Source organism: Cololabis saira, chromosome 10, assembly GCF_033807715.1.
Source record: "Cololabis saira isolate AMF1-May2022 chromosome 10, fColSai1.1, whole genome shotgun sequence".
NCBI lineage: Eukaryota > Metazoa > Chordata > Actinopteri > Beloniformes > Belonidae > Cololabis > Cololabis saira.
The window spans coordinates 43,421,724-43,444,473 of record NC_084596.1 but is presented as its reverse complement, the minus strand read 5'-3'; the positions used below and the strand labels follow the sequence as shown (position 1 = coordinate 43,444,473).

General features: G+C 45.0%; 1 protein-coding gene across 1 annotated transcript in view; it reads right to left on the bottom strand.

Annotated features, from left to right (window-relative positions):
• Positions 1–12,693: 12,693 nt before the first annotated feature.
• LOC133453109 (vertebrate ancient opsin-like) overlaps positions 12,694–22,750 on the bottom strand; it is a 133,660-nt gene continuing 123,603 nt past the window's right edge. The window contains exon 4 of the mRNA XM_061732983.1: positions 12,694–13,319. Coding sequence (XP_061588967.1) covers positions 13,038–13,319 — 282 coding nt within the window. The 3' untranslated portion in view covers positions 12,694–13,037. The remainder of the gene's footprint in view (positions 13,320–22,750) is intronic.

Here is a 22,750-nt window from a genome sequence, read left to right as displayed (position 1 = left end):
GGCCATTTTGAATTAATCGTGTAATTTTGGCGAAATTTATGCCATTTCTTCGGCCGTTTCTTCGCCCGAACCGTAACGTGCACCCAGGTGTGTTATACATCAAAATGTGCGTCTCCATCCTACGACGACGCACATTACTTTTCTCAGTCAAAAACGTTACCGTGATGATGATAGATGCCAAAAAGCGCGCCCCCATTTCATCTGATTGGTCCATATTTGATAGTTCCTACTTTCTGCCATAACTTTTGAATGGTTTGACATAAAGAGTCATGGGTGGTGTCATCGGATATGTTATGACTTTGTTTTAGCTCCATGCTCAGGCTGTTCCACAATTTTCACAAATCATGTACGACATGGGCTTATTTCCTATAGTGTATTGACACGCCTCCTCACAGTGCCCCGTTTTATGTGCATTTCTCTTCTGTTGTCAGCTGGTTCAGTAAAAGTTAACTGCTACAACACAAAGCCCTGCGTTCACCTTGTTGACGCAGCAGAACAAATGATTTGAGCCACTGCTTTCTAAAGCAGTCGTGGAGGTCAACAAAATATTAGGTGTATTTTATAGAGAGGAAAGAGGAGAACCTGTCCACCTGTGTTTAGATCACTCACCACCGGTGGATTTTCAAAGACATCTGACGAGCTTAGGCGACAGATGCAAATACATATATGTGAGTCATGTCTGAAACTGATCTCAAAATAACCCAATCCAAGTATTTTTGTTGTTGTTTGTTTTTCTTACCACTTGCTCATCCACTTGTCCCATTGTATCTGAGATACAAAAAGAGAAATAAAATCAGCTTTGGGTCACTCGAACCCTGCAATGTGAATTTGGCCAGAATGACGTGTGACCTGATGATTCTGTAACGAGATATTACAAAGTTCGACCGTGAACAAGTGGCAGAACTGAGCTCAGGCCTAATTCACCCATTTTGTAAACTCTACCCCCAGTAAGCAGACTAACATCTGGAGACTCAGATTCAAGTAATTACTCAGTTTATTGGTTTCAAAATTGGCAAACAAAAGGGTAAGACTGAAGCGCTATCCAAAAACACTGAGGTCAAAAACAGAAAGCAAGGCCGGAAAGTTGGAACCACAACGGGAAAAAACACAGACAATCTGGGAGAGTACTGTTGTGGAATTTTATAAATTGCACAAAGTACAGAGGCCTCATTTATAAAAGAGTGCGTAGGATCATACTAAAAGTGTACGTGCGCTCAAAAGCCGAAAATGGCGTGCGCACAAAAAAATACGGATTTATAAAACCGTGTGCATGCACATCTGCACGCAATGTTTGCTTTATAAATCACAGTCCAGCTGGAAGGTTGCGCACGTGAATTCGCCTCATATCCCGCACTCTACACGCCCACTTTTTACCATGAGCTCGAGATTACCAAAGTTTATTTTAACTGATGCGCAATCAGGAGAGTCGACGTGCAGCACGCAGGCTGGACAGTCGAGTCTGAGGCAACATGTTGTTTGACTTCTTTTATATGGGAATGGGTCTGACCTGAGAGATCATTGGAAGTTAGTAACATGAAAGACAGGAAACCTGACAGGTCATTCAAGGGACACTGTGGCCCCCTGCACCTCACACATACAGTAGGTGCTAGTTCTCTTATGGTGCTTTTCCACTAGAACCTACTCAGCCCGACTCGCCTCCACTCGGTTTGGTTCTTCTCCACTAGGGGTCTAACGTGCCGAGTAGATACTTTTTCTGTATCTATTCTGCCGAGGTTCTAAGCGGCTGAGTCGGCTGTATCTGACGTCATCACACTACAGACCACCGATTGGTCGGGGGGTTGGAGTCAGACGTCTGAGTCAGGAGGAGGAAATCAGAGAAAGAGACTCTGACGACTTCTTGTTAATTTTATTCAACAGGCAAAAGCAGCGCAAAAGTCTGTTTCATGATCCAACTCTGAGGTGCAGATGTTCATAAACCTGGTGCTGAGGAGAGAATTAAAAAGGGATCTAGACGGAGATAAGGAACGACCAGATCCACCAGGAGCTCTCTCTCTTCATAGCTGCTCACGGCTCCAGCTGACTTTTCAGCAGCGCAGAGACCAACAAAAAAAATTAAAAAGCGTCACCGCTTGAAGTTTCTCTCACTCACATTTTTTAACTTGATGTCAAACACAAGCCACAGACCCAGCAGCACATCTATCATCTCCTCCAGGTTCTACGTCTTTAGTGTTGTTGTCTTTTTCGTTTAGATCACACAATCAACCAACCCTCCTACTTTTGCTCCAGATGCTGAACTGTTATGGAAAAGAAACTTGGCCGAGTTGATTCGAGCTGAGCTGAGTTGAGTAGAGCCGAGTAGGTACTAGTGGAAAAGCGCCAGGAAGGAAGGCAACCATTACAAAAGAGATGTGGCCCTTTCATGTGCACCTACATCTTCTACACCCCCCTCTTCTAGTTCATTTCTTGCAGCTGGCCTTTTGTTGGTATTTTGTATTTACACAGCTGTTGATCTCCCCCCCACTATCCTGCTCCCCACAGCTGTTGACCTTTCATTTTAAAGTATATCATGTTTGAATTTTTTCCATGACAGTACAAAGGCAGAGGTGTGCTTAAAGACACGAGATAAACAGCTAGGTACACTGGGAACACCTCAGGGAGGGTGAGGTGATCACACAAGGTGAGAAGTGAAGCAACCTGAAATGAAGTGTGAGCAGCAAAACAAAACAGGAAGTGACAACGAATGTGACTCATTAAAACGGACTTCGGGAGCATGATAAATTGTTGATTAGCTTATTAATTATTTTTCTAAAGTCACCATTGACCCTCTCAGTTTCAACTTGGATTCAAGCCCCAATTTTAATTGCATTCAGAAACTCATATTATCTTACTTGTTGGACTTTCCCCAGCCATCCATCTATCCATTTTCTATTCCTACTTTCAGGGTCATGAAGGGGCTACTGGAGCCTGTCTCAGCTTTCATTCTCCCCCCAAGTCCATTGCAGGCTCATTTACATGCTTATATTCACTCTTATGGGTAATTTAGAGCTACTAATCAGCACGACGTATTATGGCTCCTGCTGGGATTCGAAACAGCAACCAGCTTGCTGTGAGGCAACAGCACTAACCTCTGAGTCACCACGCTGCTTGAAGTAATGCAAATTCATTTAATTTAAAGTTCCCACATGCTAGTGGAGACTATGAATACCATCAGTTCAGGTCATGTAACTAAGTTTCCTTTCAGGGATCCATAAACTGAACGTCTGCATCAGTATTAAAAACAAAGTAATGGGACTAAAATGTCCCTAGAATGGTCAGCTTTTCATTCACAGAGTTATTGTCTGGTGGTAAAAAGTGCACTTCTAAGTGCTCCATCGATTAAAGAACCATCAAGGAGATGATGGAGACAATGTCCAGCTTTAAAAATCATCTGTTAATATTTCTTCCAGGGAAGTAAGTGCAGCAGTAATGTTAATGTTAGGGACAGAGCCGTAAAGAATGCTCTCCATCCTTGTGAGCGTAACTCTGTGACAGTTAAAACTCACTTCCGGTGTCTTCTTTCACAGGCTTTCAGCCTGCTGACACACAAGGATGCATTTGTAGCTGATTGATGTTAAAATAGGATTCCCTCTCTAACGTTAGCAGAGACAGCTAATCAGTGGGCATCAACCACCATCAAATGTTGCACCTCTTCAGTTACTCTAAGTTCTGGCACTTTAGTTAAACTAGTTATTTCCAAGCTAATGTAAAGTGTATTTGCGGCAGGGTGGAGGTTCAGCCACTCAGGTGATTGGGCACAGGTGGGCCCAATCAACCTCTCCACCCTGCCTGCTTTCATAAGGAGCAGCTGCACTCCAGAGAGTGTCTGCTGCTGGGAGAAGGTTCTGCTGGTGCACGTGTGGCGGTGTGATTAAATAAAGAGTTCCTGCACTAAAACCCTGTGGCCATTTTTGGAAAGGTCTAGACATAATCTTACAAAAACATGTGTAAAATACTCATTTTTTGCGGTATCGTTATCAAATTTGAACTTGCACTAGATAAGGCTTTGTGCTGCGGTGCTATTAGGTTTTCCAGCTAATAAGTCACAGTTACACTGATCTGCAGACATCTGATTACAAAACACATTTCCAGCTGAAATAAAAACCTTCTATTTCAGTGTGTTCAAACTTAGATTACTCAATGCTAGTAGTACTTACATTGATTCTGACAGTTGGGGGAAAAACTTACCATTCAAAAGAGACCAAAACCATCTATGTACTTCAAACGGTTCAAGAACAGCTTTCAATTTACTTTGGGTATGCCTTGGATAGGCGTTTTATGCAAAATCATGCAAATTTTACAGGAGTGGTATGGGCAGAAACACACACCTACACACACTGCCTTTATTTACTTACATTGCATCTTTCAATTATTAAGGCTCTTGCGCGAGCAATACAACAAGATGTATCATGAACATAGATGAACAGCCCACTAAAAAAGTTCAGAATGCATATTTTTATGTACGTTATGACAATTGACAAACATTTTAAGCTTAAAACTAACATTCAAGATGTGAAAAGGATAATAAAATGTTCTGTGTTACTCTGGCAGCTTTTCCTTCAGCTTCACCTCTGGGATGTGGCTTCTTCCATCTGTCACCTGTCTCTCTCCTCTTGCTTTGCTTTGACAGGTCAAATCCCTATACCCTTCTCTTTCTCTTGCACTCCCTCCTCAGGTTATTTCTCCTCCTGTGCACTCTCCTCTTCCCCTGCAACAAAGAAAAAAAATAAAACAAAAAAACAGAATTTAATGAAGTGCAGCCTCCATATATTCATACAATTTGCAACACTATTACAACGCACAGCTCAGTTGTGTGAAATCATTGTGGAATCCTGTGGTTGGGGTGTGCGTGCGTGCGTGCGTGCGTGCGTGCGTGTGTGTGACTCACCTGCTCAATTTTGCCAATCTTGTTCAGAGAGACATTTTCCTTTATCTCCTTTTTTATCCCACTTTCTTCCTCTATGTGCCATAAGACATGTCATTCATTTCAGACACAAGGCAAATATGAGGTGGGGATGCTAAAATCCATCAATGGAAAAACCTGATAAGAACTCAATGTCTACATTGTACAGTAAATACTATAAACTAAACATCATGGCTTGGATCTGCCAGACTTCAAGACCATGCATAACGTTTGACGGAAATAATTAAGTGTATTACTTGATGCAGACATGCATTATGCTTTCCCCTCTGCAGACCCAGAATGCCTCTCTTTAGCATGCATTTTAAATCAAACCTTTCCAACATTTCGAGCTGAGGTGTGTCTCATGTCCTGATGCAGTTTGCTGTTGCGAGTATTAAATAGCACTGCCATGCACATTGCTTTGCTCAAGCTCTCATTTCCTCTCGGATTTTCTAGAAAACCATATTATCTAGTACTTTTGGATGAATGAAAAAAAAAAACCCAAGTAAACCCACAGTTACTTAAATTGATCCCACCTTGCCATCTTGTTGAACGTTCTCGATGAGATTTCAGTGGAATGTAGGTGAGAATGACTTGGACGTGATCTGCTGACAGGTAATGAATATGATGTTGCCTGGAAGCTACTTCAAGCAGACAACTCGAGAGACAATTTGCACTCAGCTGCAGCTCTCTACAATGTTCATTTCACTTAACACTTGAGTTCATCTGCAGAATCTCTAACTCTCCTGTTGCGATACCTCTCACCATACCTGATCCTGATAGGGGTCTTTTCAGAGTGAGTTTGAAGAGTTAGCTCATTCCAGCTTGTTGGGCGCTACCTCCAACATGCCATCGTCAGACCGTAAACAACTAATCAAATGTCTTCCTTTGGCTCCGCCACCAGGCTACGTGCATTGAAAATAATTAGTTCATTGACTACCACTAGCTCAGGGGCGTCAGTAGACTTAAGACTGTACTGGGGCACAGCTTGTGCACAGATAATGCATGCACAAAAAGATTTTTGCACTTATTTACATTTAAAAAAATCATGAATAGTGCTTTAAACTATACAATCAAATCTTTCATTTACCACCTGAATGAACTGATCCATTTGGCCCACTTAGAAAAGTTGCTAGACAATGCCTCTCTCTCTCTCTCTCTCTCTCTCTCTCTCTCTCTCTCTCTCTCTCTCTCTCTCTCTCTCTCTCTCTCTCTCTCTCTCTCTCTCTCTCTCTCTCTCTCTACACATGAATGAATTACCATATTATGTAGCCACGTGCATTTATGCTATGTAGAATTAAAACTCAAGTTATTTTTTTTTCTTTCCTGGTGAAATAAATGAAATACTGGGGCACTTCAGATCAATACTGGGGTATATGTCCCAGTAAAATATGTCTTGCAACAGCGATGCACTAGCTACATTACTGCAATTTGAATGGCTAACGCTCATGTTGACGCTTCGAAAATTAAAAATTATCTGAGTTAGGTGGCACCATTCCCAGGTGTCTATGTCTTATGTTGTCAGTATGAATGGGGGGATGTTGGACCGTTTCCCCCTCCGTCTGGGGGCTCCGGCGGCGCCAGGGGCACCCGTGGAGGTACGGTGGGGCCCTGGCCCGGCTCGGAGGGCCGGCCCCCGTCTACCGGATGGCCGGTGGGGGAGCGTGGGCGTCTTACCAGGGCCGGCTCTGCTGGTCCTGCCTCCTGGCTTCGGCCTCTACTCCCCCTCCTTCCCCCCTACACGATTCATACGAACATTGGCGAAGGGTCGGGGGGTCCAGGTCGTGGGGGGCATTGTCCCGCGTGGCCTTGGCAACGCTTGATGTCATGCCATTACAAGCGTGGAGGATGTCCTGGTCACACATAGCAGGATGTGCTGCCTTTTCAGATGGCTCTTTGAGGGCTTAGTCTATCACAGCTCATTGATGATGCCACATGGTTGCACTTCCTTCTTTAAAACCCATTTACTTGTAGCAATGCTGCACTCAGGCTGGATATAAAGTTAGTCTCAGTCTTCATGAGACTGTCAGAGCCCTGGAGAGCTCCATCAGCGACCGGCTTCTTCACCCGTGCTGCGTCACTGAGAGGCATCGCAGGTCCTTCTCCCGCTGCCATCAGACTCCACAACCAGGCTGCTCACAGTAGCAAATGGACAGTAACAACAAGATGTGCAATATCTCCCTACCTCATACGCATCATACCTGTTTTTTTTGGACTTTTTTTTTCTTCTCTTCTACTTTTATTTTTATTCCACTGTATATACTGTTTATATTTTGTAATTATATATTTCTTACTTTTTTTATCCTTCTTTCGCTTCATGTATGTGTTGTGTGTACTGCTGCTGCACAAAGCAAATTTTTCTACTGAGGGATGAATAAAGGACTATCTAATTTAATCTAATCTAGTCTGTTTTATCTTGACTATTTATGCAACATGTCAATACATCTGCATTGTTTTTTCAGTGTCATGTAAGCATCTTTACATTGTGTCACTTGACTGCTTGCAGCTGTGGAAATGTACATCAATTTAGAACCACTTTGCCAGAACATGAGCCAGTTTTACAGTTTCTGTCTAAAACTATTAAACAGTTTTAAGGATTCAAAGAAATCAGAGTTAATCGGCTGATATTTGTTGTCTCCCTTTGTAACAAACATTTGTGGGTGTCCTTGCAGTTGTAGGTCCAAAGGCGCTTTAATCTGGTAGAAACTGGCCTGAAAAGTAACTTGGAATTGAAAATGTCACATTTTGCATATATTCATTTATGGAAGTGTCTCTTATCTCTTCTCACTAAGGGGCTCATACTGAACAGTGGACACCAAGGCCAAGCATTACTCACAAACAATTAACTCAATACCCCTGAAAGCACAATGAATCCTTACTGAGATTTGGAATCAGTGCTCTGTATTACATTTAAAGGTGTAATACAGTATATACTACCTATTCTAAATAAGGTAACATGATGCATTTTTTAGTTACCAGATGGTCAGGATCAGCATCAGTAAAGAAGATATGCACCCCACTGCTGCCTGCAAATATTCCCCCATGTGAAATTTATAAGTGTCATGGCACTGTGTTGGGTCATTGCATTATAATAGCAGTTACTCATATTATTTAACTATAAAGGTAATAATGTTGACCAGTTGACTTTCCTTATGTGCACATTTTATGTTTGCACTTCTGCTTTGCTATAAAGTGGATAAAAGCAAAGAAAAGCAGAATAAATAACAAAAGGTTATATCGAGGCCATGTTTAAGAGCAAAGGATACAATTCTTCTGCAATTCTAGTTATTTTATTTACCTGTTTTATTCCCTTGCAAGAAAGATGCTGCAGAGCAGTGGATCCAACAGTCCAGATAACATCCAACATGATCCAAACACAGAGTAAGAAACCAAACTCAAGCAAACAGTCAGGAAATAGAACCGACAATGATGATGAACTGATAGTAAACCAAGAGAAAAGAGAGGAAATGTGACTTAGATTACATGGTGTGTGGTAATCAACAGACAACCAACCCGGTGTCAAACGAGGACAGGAAGCAGGGGTGTTTCTAGACCCCCTGGGGGCCCTCGGCAGGAGAGACCATGGGGCCTCCCAGAATCATGATGATTGAAGTCCAGGACCACGGAACAGTAATTAAATATTTTATTAAACAGTTAACATATCGAATAAATGATAAATAAAAGAAACTATCTTATTTATTTATTATTTATTGGATCCCCATTAGTCCTCATAAATATGAAGACTATTCTTCCTGGGGTCCACATTAAATCAAACAATTAATCAACAATACAGGATAAATGCTGTATTGTTGATTAATCCAAAAAATTACATGGATCAATTAACCTGAAAATATTAACATTAATTTTCAGCGCATATACACATTAAATAATACTAATAATAATAATATGAACATTGAATAATACAATGCAAATTCATGTAAATTACAGAGTAGAATGTAATGTACCGAGTACAATATAAATTAATAAGTAACCTGATTGATAGAAATATTAACATGAATGGATTCCCTTAACGTAGTTTTCTAATAGACTATTGTAACAGAATATTATGTCGAAACACAGCTTCTCTCAGTTTACTTTTGAAACTAGCCATTCCTGTGGTTGAAATCAAGTGTGGGGGGAGACTGTTCCAGTGAGCTACAGCCCTGTACATAACAGACCTTTTGAGTGCGTTGGTTCTCGGTAAAGGCAAGGTGAAGTTGTTTGCTGAGGCCTGTAGTTCTATCATTATGTTTCACATTTATCGGATGAAGTTGTAAATACAAAAAAACAGGTTTCTGTAAGGTGTAAGTGTTTCTCAAAAACATTATGAGACTATAGGCCAGTCTTTCTTCCACCTGCATCCATGTGAGTCTCCTGTGCATACTCCTGACACTTTCTCTAATAGAGCACCGCAGAGCTAGGCTAGCAGAGCTAGGCTAGCAGAGCTAGGCTAGCAGAGCTAGGCTAGCAGAGCTAGGCTAGCAGAGCTAGGCTAGCAGAGCTAGGCGTGCTGCCCTGTTTTGAGTTAGCTGCAATTTAGAAATATCGTTCTTCAAGGCACTGGACCAAACTGTTGGGCAGTAGTTCAGATGGGACAGAACTAAGGAGTTGAGTAAGAATTTGATAGTTGATTCATTCAACAGGTAGGTGATTCTTCTAATATTAGACATATTGTAACTCATTTTAGACACTATACTATTGATATGATTTGACCAAGACAACACTTCATCCACTATTACTCCCAACAATTTGGCTTTTTTGACCTGTTCTATAGCAATACCATTCATAGAAAGATGCAGTTTAGGTTCAGCCCACAGTGCATGATTAGATCAAATAAGCATACATTTTGTTTTCAATGCATTCAGCTTTAGCTTATTCTCCATCACCCACTCTGAAGCTAGCGTTAATTCCTGTTGAAGTAACTTTTCCACAGATGTAATGCAAACTTTACATTCACACTAACTTATTATGTGGCTATGAATCAGGGACGTGCGGTCAGGGGAGGCAGGTGAGGCAGAGCCTCACCTGTCATCATGACAAGTAAAAAAATAAATAATTATAACATCAAATTTATATTAATATTTGTCCACTGATCTTTATGTATGTAATTTCAAACATTTTTTATATTCAAAATCGCTGAATTTGTCTATTTCCTGTTCAAATACAGGGATGAAACGTGAGGTGAGGCAGCAGCGAGCTTCACCTCTGATTGATCAATCCATCACAAACTGTGTTGATACGTGCGATTGGCGCGGCTGGTTGCCGTATTTCTGCATGTCGCCAATATAATGTTTGAAGATACGTTTATTTGACCTGATTTTCCACAGTCTGGCTAATGTCTTTAACCATTAAAGTTTAATGTTTGTTAGTGACATATTTAGTTTTGCTGATGGGAAATAAAACCACAGTGAAAAAGGCACAGGTGAGGCAGATAGTACTCTGCCGCCCTGAAGGGGGCGTACGTGAGCCAACGGGTACAAACACTTTTAATTTCAATCTTATAAAAAAGAGATTAGACTAAGAAAAATACAATAGAATATTTAAAAACTAAATTTTGGCCCCTTGTTTTTCTTTTCATGCTTTTAGTTAAGCAATCTGTATTAAATTGATTAAAGTATCAGAATTAAACTTTTTAAAAACAACTGAATATTTCACTAAAGGTCAAAATTTAAATCTGTGGTTTTGTACACCAGTCTATATCTTATTTATGTTGTATGAATTATAGAATTGCGACGGCCTATACATGGAGGGTGTAGAGCAAATGCACGTTTTTTCATACCTTATCTGTAATATGTACCGTGTGTGCGCGCGTACGTGTGTGTCCGTGTGTTTTTTTTGTGAAGAATGCTGATGAGATATGAAATAACCAGTAGCCAATTGAATAAGCTACCCTTTTTGGTTTATATATTTGTAAATCTGACACTAAAGGAGTCAGTGCCTCATCAACCATGAACCTCACCGCACGTCACTGCTATGAATGTGTTTAGAAGAAAATGGCTGAATTAACTTTACACGGACTTTAATGTGCAGTAAACTTGCTTGGTGGATGACTGGGAGTTTGAGATAATGTAACACGCATAGCTTACATATTCCCACTTACCACTGTCTGCAGTGTCTATGGGGGTTTCAGGTTGTGTCAATGATATGGGGCAATATCAGCCGTCTGTCAGGGCCCCCTACTATCAACCAACCAGTGACATCTTAGAAAGGGCCCCGTGAGGGGCATTTCTGATGCGTTGTCGTTGGAGCGTCTAAAGTAGTTCTATTATTTTGTTGTCGACGTCAGCCGTCCCTCGGGGGCCCCTTCAGCCGGGGGCCCTAGGCAATTGCCTGGGTTGCCTGCCCCATTGCGTCGCCCCTGTCTGGGAGGCAAACACGTGCGGTATCAATCTTTTAAAGTAGTAAATGACACACACACACGAATGATCATATACGTACACACATACACACACATAGACATACACACTGGCTTGTTCACCTGCATGCTTGCTCTGTAGTTTTTGGGGTTAGGTAGCGGTAGCGGTAGCGGTAGCTCAGACTGCGATCAGATCTCAAGATTTGGGTCGATTGCTGTTCATGTTTTGTTTGGCTCCGTGCCGGTTTCGTGTTTTGTTTGTGGTTTTTTGTTGCAGATTTCCAGTGCTTGACGTGTGTCTCCGTGTGTTCCTGCTTCCTGGATTGGCAGTGGATGTCGTCACTTCATGACATTGGGAAAGCACACTCTGAAATCACAAGCATGGTCCAATTTTGAAAAGATGATGCTCAATTATGATTATTAGAAGGTCCTGCATGGAGAACAAGCTCTAAATCTGTGTCAAATGTAATATATACCTATATGTACATATTATGTACACATCAGCTGCCAATCAAGTTTTCTGTAAGATAAAAATACTTCACACTCATTGTGATTTTTAAGCATTTTATTTAAACAAGCCCACTCCAAAAATATCAAAATATCCTTTGCTTTGGTATTAACTTATTAATCATATACAAGTTTTTCACAGTACATAGACGAGAGTCTTTGTGCTAAAAGTGAAGTACAGAAGAAAAAAAATGTCCACAGGACAGAATCTAAAACGTATGTTTAAAAGACTGTTTTTATATGTTCTGAATGTGTGTTTTCTCTATTATTTTAAACATCACACAGCCATGAAGAGAAGTTTGTAGCCACTATCATTTTTTTCTATTTATTTGGTTTCTTATAAACTATATCTATTTGCATTCTGAGTACATGGGTATCAATAAAAAGATCAAAAATATTTAAACAAGATAAAACATTAGAAAATATTGTATGCACAATATTGCATTTCTCAAACTGTTTTGCATCATATTGCAACAATGCGCATGCAAAGTGGTTCCTGAAGGACAGAGCCTCTCTAACATGCTCTTATTTCATTGACTTTAACATCAGACACTCCAGAAGAAAAACTTTGCCACTAGCATGCTACAATAGCAATGCTGCATGTACAACTCATTTGTTAAAAGTAGCGTCAGACTGATGAGAAATTATACTAAAATCAAATCATTTGTACTACAGTAAATAAAAGCCTACAACTATGAAACATTATCTTGTTTTTCTGACTATTCTATCTTATGGTATCTATCTTATGTAAGACTTAAAAAAGTTTAGTGTAATTGAGAATTCATGTTCTTCTAATTCACTTGAAACCCTCGTCGGTAACAAATCAATGCAATAAAACCGCTTCCTTCAAATCTCTGCGATGGCATTTTATGAGAATGAAAAATCGTAGCAATCATAAATCCGGGCTATTGCAACAAAAGAATGATCCCCATAATTCCTCTTTTATTACAATAGTGCTTTCTCTAAAATGAAATAAAAAAGAAAAACAACCCCAAAACAAGCTCCTTGAGTTCTGCAGAGAAATACAGGCTCCTGGCATTTGCAGGTGTGCTGCTTCGGATATGTGCTGATATTGTCCAGACATATTCCTAGGTTTCCCTTTGTTACAAGTCCATCCAGCTGTACCACACAGACGGGAGCTGATGCAAGAGCTGTGTTGAATCCAGACAGGCAGGCAGGCAGACGGCTGTTCTGTGAGCCTTAGCAACAGCAACCCTCTCATTATTAATGACCTGCTGGCTTGGGACATTGAACTTTCATGGTAATAGCCAGTCATCAGCCGTCAAAGTGGGCCACCAGTGATACGACTACGTGTTTGTGGTCTGAGGATGGGGCTTTGGTGACATCAATAGTGCGTTCACACGAAGGCCTCAGCTGGGGCATGGTGGCAACTGGTGGGCCCAGTGAGGCTACCATAAATAGAAAGTCGTTGGAACGACGGGGGCCTGTCATTGCGACCCCCCTCACGGCCTTCGTAGCGACCTTGGAGGAGCTCTTTACGCTGGAGCCTCGTCGTGGAACTTCACAGCACATCAGGGCTTGGAAGCATCTGTAAAACTGAGGCAAACATACAAAGGTAATGAGAAGAGTAATAAGACCACAGTGGATTAAATTAGAAGCTGGGTGGGTTGGTGGCTTTGTCTTAAAACTCTGAATATAAATGTAAACAACTGTTATTTGTATCACATGAACAGAAATGTCATTTGCATTTACTTACTCCTTATTTTCATTACTTTTTCTCAACTTCCTGCTCTTTCCATTGAACCTTTAGGAAAACTACATTTAATATTGACTCAAGAAAAACTCAAATGTTTTTTTTTCTAAAATAAATAGTTGGCTGATAACTAGGGATGGGTATCATTAGGAATGTATCAATACCGATACCAATTGGTACCAATTGGTACCGATACTCCTTATCGGTACCAATATTTATCGATACTCTTATCGATACCACAACATGTAATTTAGTGTATAAAACGTAACATATATCAGCGGTGTTAAAATTGATAATGCATTCTCCTGAGTAAATTAACTCCCAACTTAACCTGTTCACTCCTAGGGATTTTGGAGGTGAATTTCGCCTGAATAGGCCTATCCAAGTTAAATCAACAATATCTCCACAATTATAAGGACAATATGTATAATCTTGTTCTCAATGGATAGCTAAGACCTCCCAGCATACATTTCCAGTGTCCATAAGCACTGCTGGCAGGATCAAGAAACTGAAACAAAACAGGAATCCAAAAACCACAGGAGACATGGAGGGAACAAACAGTACAGGCCGACAGGGAACAAGGGAATGACCAGATATACACAGGGGATAACGAGACACGACGAGACAGAGGTGCAGACAATCAGGGCCAGTGGGACACAGGAGGGACAGAACTGAAACTCACAAACTAGGGGGGAAGTGTCAAACCCTGACAGTACCCCCCCCTCAAGGGACAGATCCCAGATGTCCCAACAGTCAGGGTGGAGGGGGCCTGGAGGAGGGCCCAGGCCACACACGGCCAAAGTTCAGGGGACCGAGCAGACCAGTGAGAGAGTTCCGGGAGTTGTCCTCGAGGACGGGCAGACCGGCGAGAGAGTTCCGGGGGTTGTCCTCGAGGCCGGGCAGCCCGGCGAGAGAGTTCTGGGGGTCGTCCTCGAGGCCGGGCCAACCGGAGAGTCAGTTCGGGGGGCCAACCACGGAAACCGGACTCGGGACCAGGCACACCGGCCAGAGGGCCGTTCTCGGGGCTGGGCAGATCCATCTAGGATCGCCTCAAGAAGAGGAACAGAGACCGGCGGGACAGCCTCGGGAACAGAGACTGGCGGGACCGCCTCGGGAACAGAGACGGGCGGGACCGCCCCAGGAACGGAGACCGGCGGGACCGCCGCAGGAACGGAGACCGGCGGGGCCGCCGCAGGAACAGAGACCGGCAGGACCGCCGCAGGAACAGAGACTGGCGGAGCCGCCGCAGGAACGGAGACCGACGGGACCGCCGCAGGAACGGAGACCGGCGGGACCGCCGCAGGAACGGAGACCGGCAGGACCGCCGCAGGAACAGGGACGGGCGGGACCCCCGCAGGAACAGAGACAGGCGGGACCGCCGCAGGAACAGAGACCGGCGGGACCGCCGCAGGAACAGAGACCGGCGGGACCGCCGCAGGAACGGAGACCGGCAGGACCGCCGCAGGAACAGAAACTGGCGGGGCAGCCGCAGGAACAGAGACGGGCGGGACCGCCTCGGGAACTGAGACGGGCGGGACCGCCTCGGGAACGGAGACCGGCGGGACCGCCTCGGGAACGGAGACGGGCGGGACCGCCTCGGGAACGGAGACGGGCGGGACCGCCTCGGGAACGGAGACGGGCGGGACCGCCTCGGGAACGGAGACGGGCGGGACCGCCTCGGGAACAGAGACGGGCGGGGCCGCCTCGGGAACAGAGACGGGCGGGGCCGCCTCGGGAACAGAGACGGGCGGGGCCGCCTCGGGAACAGAGACGGGCGGGGCCGCCTCGGGAACAGAGACGGGCGGGACCGCCTCGGGAACAGAGACGGGCGGGACCGCCTCGGGAACAGAGACGGGCGGGACCGCCTCGGGTACAGAGACGGGCGGGGCCGCCTCGGGAACAGAGACGGGCGGGGCCGCCTCGGGAACAGAGACGGGCGGGGCCGCCTCGGGAACAGAGACGGGCGGGGCCGCCTCGGGAACAGAGACGGGCGGGACCGCCTCTGGAACAGAGACGGGCGGGACCGCCTCGGGAACAGAGATGGGCGCTGGCTGGGGGGGGACTGGGACCATCACCGGAGCAGGAACGGGAGCAGGAGCTGGAGCTGGAGCGAGCTGGAGCAAGCTGGGGCTGGGGACGACGCCGTCGTCGTTGCCTCCCCTGAGCCTGCAGGCTCCTGGGCCCATCCCAGAGCCAGGCGTGTTCCCAAAAAGGGGTCCCAATAATCCTCCTCCTCGGCCCAGCGCATGTTCTTGGCCGATTCTCGGCAGAAGAACTCCAGCAGCGTGAGGCGCTCTCCCGCTGGGTCAATCTGGTCGGTCCGTTCTGTTAGGATGCGGTTTAATTGAGGACCCAAAAGCAGGAGAGCAGGAGGCAGGAGTCAGCAAAAAAGCAGGATTTATTGCATACAGACAAAACAAAAAGCGCTGCTGGCAGGATCAAAAAACTAAAGATATCACAGGGATCAAAACTGGGCTCAGGAACACAGAGGAAACAGTACAGACCGACAGGGAACAAGGGAATGACAAGACCAGATATACACAGGGGACACGACGAGACACAGGTGCAGACAATCAGGGCCAATGGGACACAGGAGGGACAGAACTGAAACTCACAAACTGGGGGGAAGTGTCAAACCCTGACACAGACTTTTTATTTGGGCACTTGGATACCTATACTGTGCTAAAATGTGCCAAATGTGTTTTTTTACCCTTTTTGAAGGGAATCTGGCTATAAAATACTTTGATGATCTCCATCCAGAAATCACTGCGCTCTGTGCGGGTCTGTCAGTGGGTGTCACTCTGCGCTGTGCAACTGTGCGTCACTGATCCAAGATGGCTGCGGCGCTCCAGAGTTTACGTTCACCGGTACAGGCCTGATCGATAAAGTTTCGTTCAAGTGTAACATCTCGTTTGAAAGCTCGCCATATGTAGAATGTCAACAAACTTTACATAAATTCCCAAAAGCCACGAGGAGTCGACAAAATGGCCGCAACCGGCAAGATATGAAATGACGGTGGATAAAGCAGTTTCACTACTATGAAGGATTAAACCGTGAACTCTGGTCAAAGATGGTGTGGATAGACTGAAAATGACAACGAAACGGTAAGGAAATAAAATATATTTGCTGACGTACTGTGTGACTTACGCGACGGTTATGTTGCTCTGGGTAGACTCTTTAAAAAAACACTGATAAGAGTATCGTTTGTCCAGAATTCTTATCGGTACTCTGGTTCCGAACATTTAGGAACCGGTACCAATCGGTACACATCCCTACTGATAACTGCACTCCAAGCAGGATAAGTTAGGCCCTCCAGAAAAACGCGATTACGCGATCGCATAATTAATTGCATAATCAGCCAAATGGCACAGATTACGCGGGGATACATTTATTCCTGAAAGGGCGCATATTTCCCGCGATGATCGCATATGTCCGCGCTGAATATACGAATTATGCGGGGCTCGCTTGATTTCACCGCATCATCGCTGCACATTTTCGCATAAAGTTTGGAAAAAGGGGGAAGTGTTGTGAGTGACATGTCGGGACGTGCGGGACCCGCCCGGGGACCTCCGCACCCCTCGCAGAAACCGCCACCCCCCAAACAGCAGCTCTCACCCGCGGGGGTGAGAGGAAAAAGAGAGTGCCGGTGGACTCAGGTCTCCGCGCTGACCGCGTTCCACTGCGCCTGCGGAGGCGGACGCACACTCCCATCCACTTGGGGGATCTTGGCGGCGGACGCGTGGGGTGACGGAGCTCTGGCTTGTCCCCTCGCCGCGCGTGCGCGCCCGGCAATCACCCGAGCACTGAGCCGCGGGCTGGATGGAGAGAGACGGCCGGCCCCCGGGCCGCCACCGCCCCTCTCCTCTCCACCTGCGCTCTCCTTTTTTTTTCGCCTACGACCTCAGATCAGACGAGACAGCCCGCTGAATTTAAGAGGGACGAGCTCAGCGCCGAATCCGCAACTTCCTGCTTATTTCCCATATTTTGCAACTTTCCGCATATTCCACGACTTCCCGCATATTCCGCAATTTCACCGCATAAAAGCACATAAAAAACCTGCACATTTAATCGCATAATCAATGATTTTAGCCCGCAAAATCAAGGATTTTAGCCCGCAGAATCAAGGATTTTTGCCCGCGTTTTTCTGGAGGGTCTAATAAGTGAATTTGTCAGTGTGTATGAGGAGGCGACGAGAGGAGGATGACAGGTAAGGAGTCTGACAATGGAAGATGCCAAATCACTTTTTCATTTTCATCCAAGATTTGTATCATGGCCTCGATCATTTTCATCCTGTAATTTCAAGTATCCTGATAGCTCTTTTGGAGGACAGGTCAGAGTAAAAGCTGTTTTCCCAATACAATTGTACTATGACTTGTTGGCTTGTTGGCTGCGGAGGCCTCGATTCAACTGGAACTTACAACATGTTTCAGTCAAAACAAGATATAGACTTCCCATACAGCTGATGGAACCACTGGGAAGAAAAGCTGCAACTTTATTAAAGGTTCCTACGCTGGATGAAGAGTACAAAGAAGAAAATACTCTTTTTCATTCTGTGAAGGAGAACATAAAGGTCCCTGGAAGACCAAATTCCAGTGTCAGTGATTCCATCCATCATGTCAGAAACTCACAGGAGAATATTTTGCTTAGAAAAGGCTGCACACATGGACACCCCCTCATCTGCAAGCCTAACTGCTGTTTTGTGGTGAGTATGAACCTTTTTTTTTAACCAGGGAAGTAGCACCCTCTTTTTTCACACTCAGTTTTACACCTCAACATCACGGAAAGCACTTCTACTGGAAAGCAGACTGCGAGATCCTATATCAATGAATCATTATGTTTGGACTACTTATTAATATAATAACCACAGTCTGCTCTCTTGGTCCCTAAACCATTGCAGTGTATCAATTTAAACATTATGGGCCTAGTTTTCTTCTCTTCATTCATTTCTTACTTCTCCATTACTCTCATTCATATTCATAGACCAGAAAAAAAACGTGGTCTTCCAATCCCAGGCCAACTTTTCCTACGTGTACAGCACTGCACCAGAGGACTGTGTAGCACAGGTGAGAGAGGCGTACCTACTGTACCACTAAGCCGTGGGTTCTTAAACTCTTTTTTACATAACTTTTCAATGAAATTCTGGTTCTCAAAACTGGTGAACACCCCTGGGGAGACATTAACTGGGTTGTGGATGTCCAGAGGAAACATATGCAAAAGAGTGAAGTCTGAATGATTTGATTTATGATGGAAAGATAAACAAAACTGTTAAAATGCTGACCTGAATCCTTTATTCATGACATGGGAATAACTTCCCAGTTGTTAGCTATGAAAGCGGCAGTGGCAACAGCTGTCTCCAAGGTGCTTTGTGCTGCTACCAAAGCAGTTGCGGATGAACATAATAACTCTTTAGGGATAAGAGGCAAGGACTTTTGATGCCCCCCCCCCATCTCTTTATCACTAGAGAGCTTGTAAAGGAAGAGAAGAAGCTAACTCTGCTACTCAATGGACTGACAAAAAGATTCATTTTGACCCCTCCCATGACCTGCCGCCCTGTGTTAGTTCTGTTTTCATTAGACCTGACCTGGGGTTAGGTGTACCCTCGGAGGTAGCTCTTCACAGGGCCAGCTCGACACGTCACTCCACACGGTCAATGTAAATAGGGGCCAACAGGCCAACACATAGTCAAATTTCAGGGGCAGACCGGCGAGACATTTCAGGGGGCTGTCCTCGGGGCCTGGCAGACCGGCGAGACAGTTCGGGGGGCCGTCCTCGGGACTGGGAAGACGGGCGTTCTCCGGACTGGGACCGTGGCTTGGGCTGGGGTGCGGGTCCTAGGGGCCAGCTTCGGGGGACATAGAATCCTAGAGGCCGGTTTCGGGGGACATAGAATCCTAGGGTCCGGCTTTGGGGGACATAGAATCCTTGAGGCCGGCTTCGGGGGACATAGAATCCTTGGCGTCGGCTTCGGGGGACGTCGGGTCCTCAGCGTCAGCTGAGGGGGACACCGGGTCCTCGGCACTGGCTGAGGGGGACACCGGGTCCTCGGCACTGGCTGAGGGGGACACTGGGTCCTCGGCACTGGCTGAGGGGGACACCGGGTCCTTGGCAGGGGCCTGGGTGTCGGCTGATGTGCGTCCGGGACCACCTCGGGAACAGCGACGGGTGTGTCCGGGACCACCTCGGGAACAGCGACGGGTGTGTCCGGGACCACCTCGGGAACAGCGACGGGTGCGTCCGGGAACCTCACCAGAACAGGCTGGGGCTGGCTCCGCCATTGTCTCCCCTGGGGGTGATAACACCTGGGCCCACCTCAAGCAAGACGTGTTCCCCAGAAGGGGGAAAGAGGCTGGGGTGCATCCGGGACCACCTCGGGAACAGGAAAAGGTGCGTCCAGGACCGCCACCGGGACAGGCTGGGGCTGGCGCCGCCGTCGTTCCCCCTGGAGCTGAAAACGCCTGGGCCCGCTTCGAGCCAAGCGTGTTCCCCAGAAGGGGGACTACTGCCCCTGCCAACCGGTCCCCGTCCATTTCACCATCTGCTGATAGAACTCCCTGAAGTTGAAAGTCTCTCCTGCTGGGTCCATGGTGGCTGGTCCGTTCTGTTATGAAACGGTTGTTGTTCGGACCCAGATGTAGGAGAGAGCAGGAGGCAGGAGTTCCAAAAAAGCAGGATTTATTTAAACAAACAAAAAGCGCTGCTTTGCAGGATGGCAAAAACTCTAAACAAGAATCCAAAACTACTAAACACAAGGGAAACCACGGAGGGAGGAAACAGTATGGACCAGTAGGGAGCAGGGGAAAGAAAAGACCAGATATACACAAGGGTTAAGGAGACACAGGTGCAGACAATCAGGGCCGATGGGAAACAGGAAGGTCAAACCAGAACTTAAACACAAAAACAAGGGCTTCAAAATAAAACAGGAAGGGTCAAACCCTGACACCTGTGTCTCGTTAACCCATGGTTAACGAGACACAGGTTCGTTAGTTTCAGTGGCTATTCTATTTGGCACTGCTTCACCTTCAGCTGGAATTCGCCCCACTGATGGATTAAAGATGCTATACCAAAATTACCAGGAAGGAAAATAAAATCACCTGGCTGCACCAAGAAACTCCATCCATGGCAGCTTGTGACAAATATCAGCCTTGGAGAAGCCCAACTCCCACAAGAGTATGATCTGACTATCTTCTGGAAATGTGAATCAAGCTGTTACTCTGGGTGTAGAGGGACTAAATAACCGTTAACAAAAGGCATGCTACCCCATTCTTTTGCAGGACTCTACATTGTTATAAGCCTTCTTCAAGTCCACAGACACATGAAGACTGGTTGAGTAAGATTTCACACAACCTTAGTATCTTTGTGAGCGTAAGGAGCTCCACGATCATAGAGAAACATGCATTGTCCCCTTCTGAATCCAAAAGCGAATAGAGGGAAATGTAACTTGATATTGTAGGAGACAATTCAGTCCATTAGTTCTTTGTTCTTTGGTGGTCATGTTAAATGCTTAAAGGAGCATGAGGCTCCTTTTAAGAAATGAGACTCTCTAGCGCCCCCTTCACCACGACGGCCGTCGGGGGTACTGCAGCCAACAGTGAAGCCGGCACGGGAGAACGGGGAGAACGCACATGCAGCGTCATGTGACGTCACATCCGCAGCCCAGCGCGGGAAATTCGGGACCAGAATTGCAGCAGATTTTGCAGCACACAGCCTGTTCAAGGCAACGTTCAATTATTTTTGGTTTGGAACGCTTCATCTGACATTATTACTAGAAAACTTAAAACGTATACGAATTTCTTTTCATAAATCCTGCCTGAATCCTGCCTCATGCTCCTTTAATTGGTAGCTGTAAGCACCTTTGGTCAATCTCTATAACTACAAAACCTGGGTGAATTTTGTGATCTGAAAAATGTGTCCTGTCTCTGTCCCTCTGAAAAAAAAAGGCCCTTCTCACTGACTTCCTCAGCTTTAGGCCCCTCATTTAGGCTTTGCATCAGCAATTTCTTCTTCATCTCTCTTAAAGTGAAATGTGGTCAGCTGGACCCAAGAGGATGAATCCTTTGTTTTTCCGAGGTGTGTTGAAAAACACATCAAGTATCTGTCTCTGTATTGGTAATTTCCACATGGTTGCTCTGGCTTCAGCTGGAAGACACTTTACTGTAGGTGTTCAGCAGAGGAAAGCCACATTATTGTTCAAGTCCCCAAAATGTCTTCAAAGCAATGACATGACAATGCAGTACAATTCGATTTATGATTGCAAAACCAGAACCCGTCATCTCTGGGCACTTTAGAGAGTAAACACTGCAAGACCAATAAAATACAGTCCTTTTCAGTCATGTTTTAATCAATCACATTTCAATTATATAAAATATGTTAAATAACATTATAATCCAATTCATTCAAATGTATTATTTTCATAAAAGAACTACTTAAAAAAAATGTTCAAGGGAAACAAATTGCATTGAATCTTAACTTGGATTCAATCTCTTATCCTAAACAATGATGGCAGTGGAAAATACTTTTTAACATGAAGACATCTCCAGAAGCATCAGACTCAGGAAGGGTGGTCATCTACTTCAACTGGTTGGGGGGGTGAGAGGACAGGACAGAGGACAGACAAACACAAATAGATTAGTGAGATAAAAAAACAGAAAAGCAACCGATTGACTGATTGATTAATTTTGAAGTTATGACCAAGAAGTGCTTCTTCTCTCATTCACAGGTAATTACTCACTATTTTTTTGTATCATATTGTTTAATATCACCAAAATCAACTAGGAATAATCCCTAACATTGTTTTAGTACTCCTGTTTTAGTAATTATGGTTTGTGTGTCAGACCCATCATCTATTGCAGCTTCGGCACAAATATATCTGCAGTGATTGAAAAAAACAACTATAAAGGTGGCATGAATCATGTTTTTCTAAATCCAGGGCCAACATTGTCATTGTATCAGCATAGCGAAATCATTTTTTACAAGGCTCATGTCCATCACTGATGCACCCTTTAGCTGCAGATCATCTCAGTATCTCTTCACATGACGGGACTCACACTTTTACTGGAACTCTGAAGTGCACAGAGTGAAGAGGAATGGTAAGAGTACAGTCCCCTGTGGTGCTCCTTGTAGCCCTAAACTCGTGTCTTCTAGAGTTTCTTATATAGTTAGACAAAGTGAGTCATGTTAAATTCAATGCTGAAATTGAAGATGATCTTTACAGCGCAGTCTTCTCCAGGTGGTGGGTTTGTTGAAGCAGGTGAATCATGGCATCTTCGACTCCAAC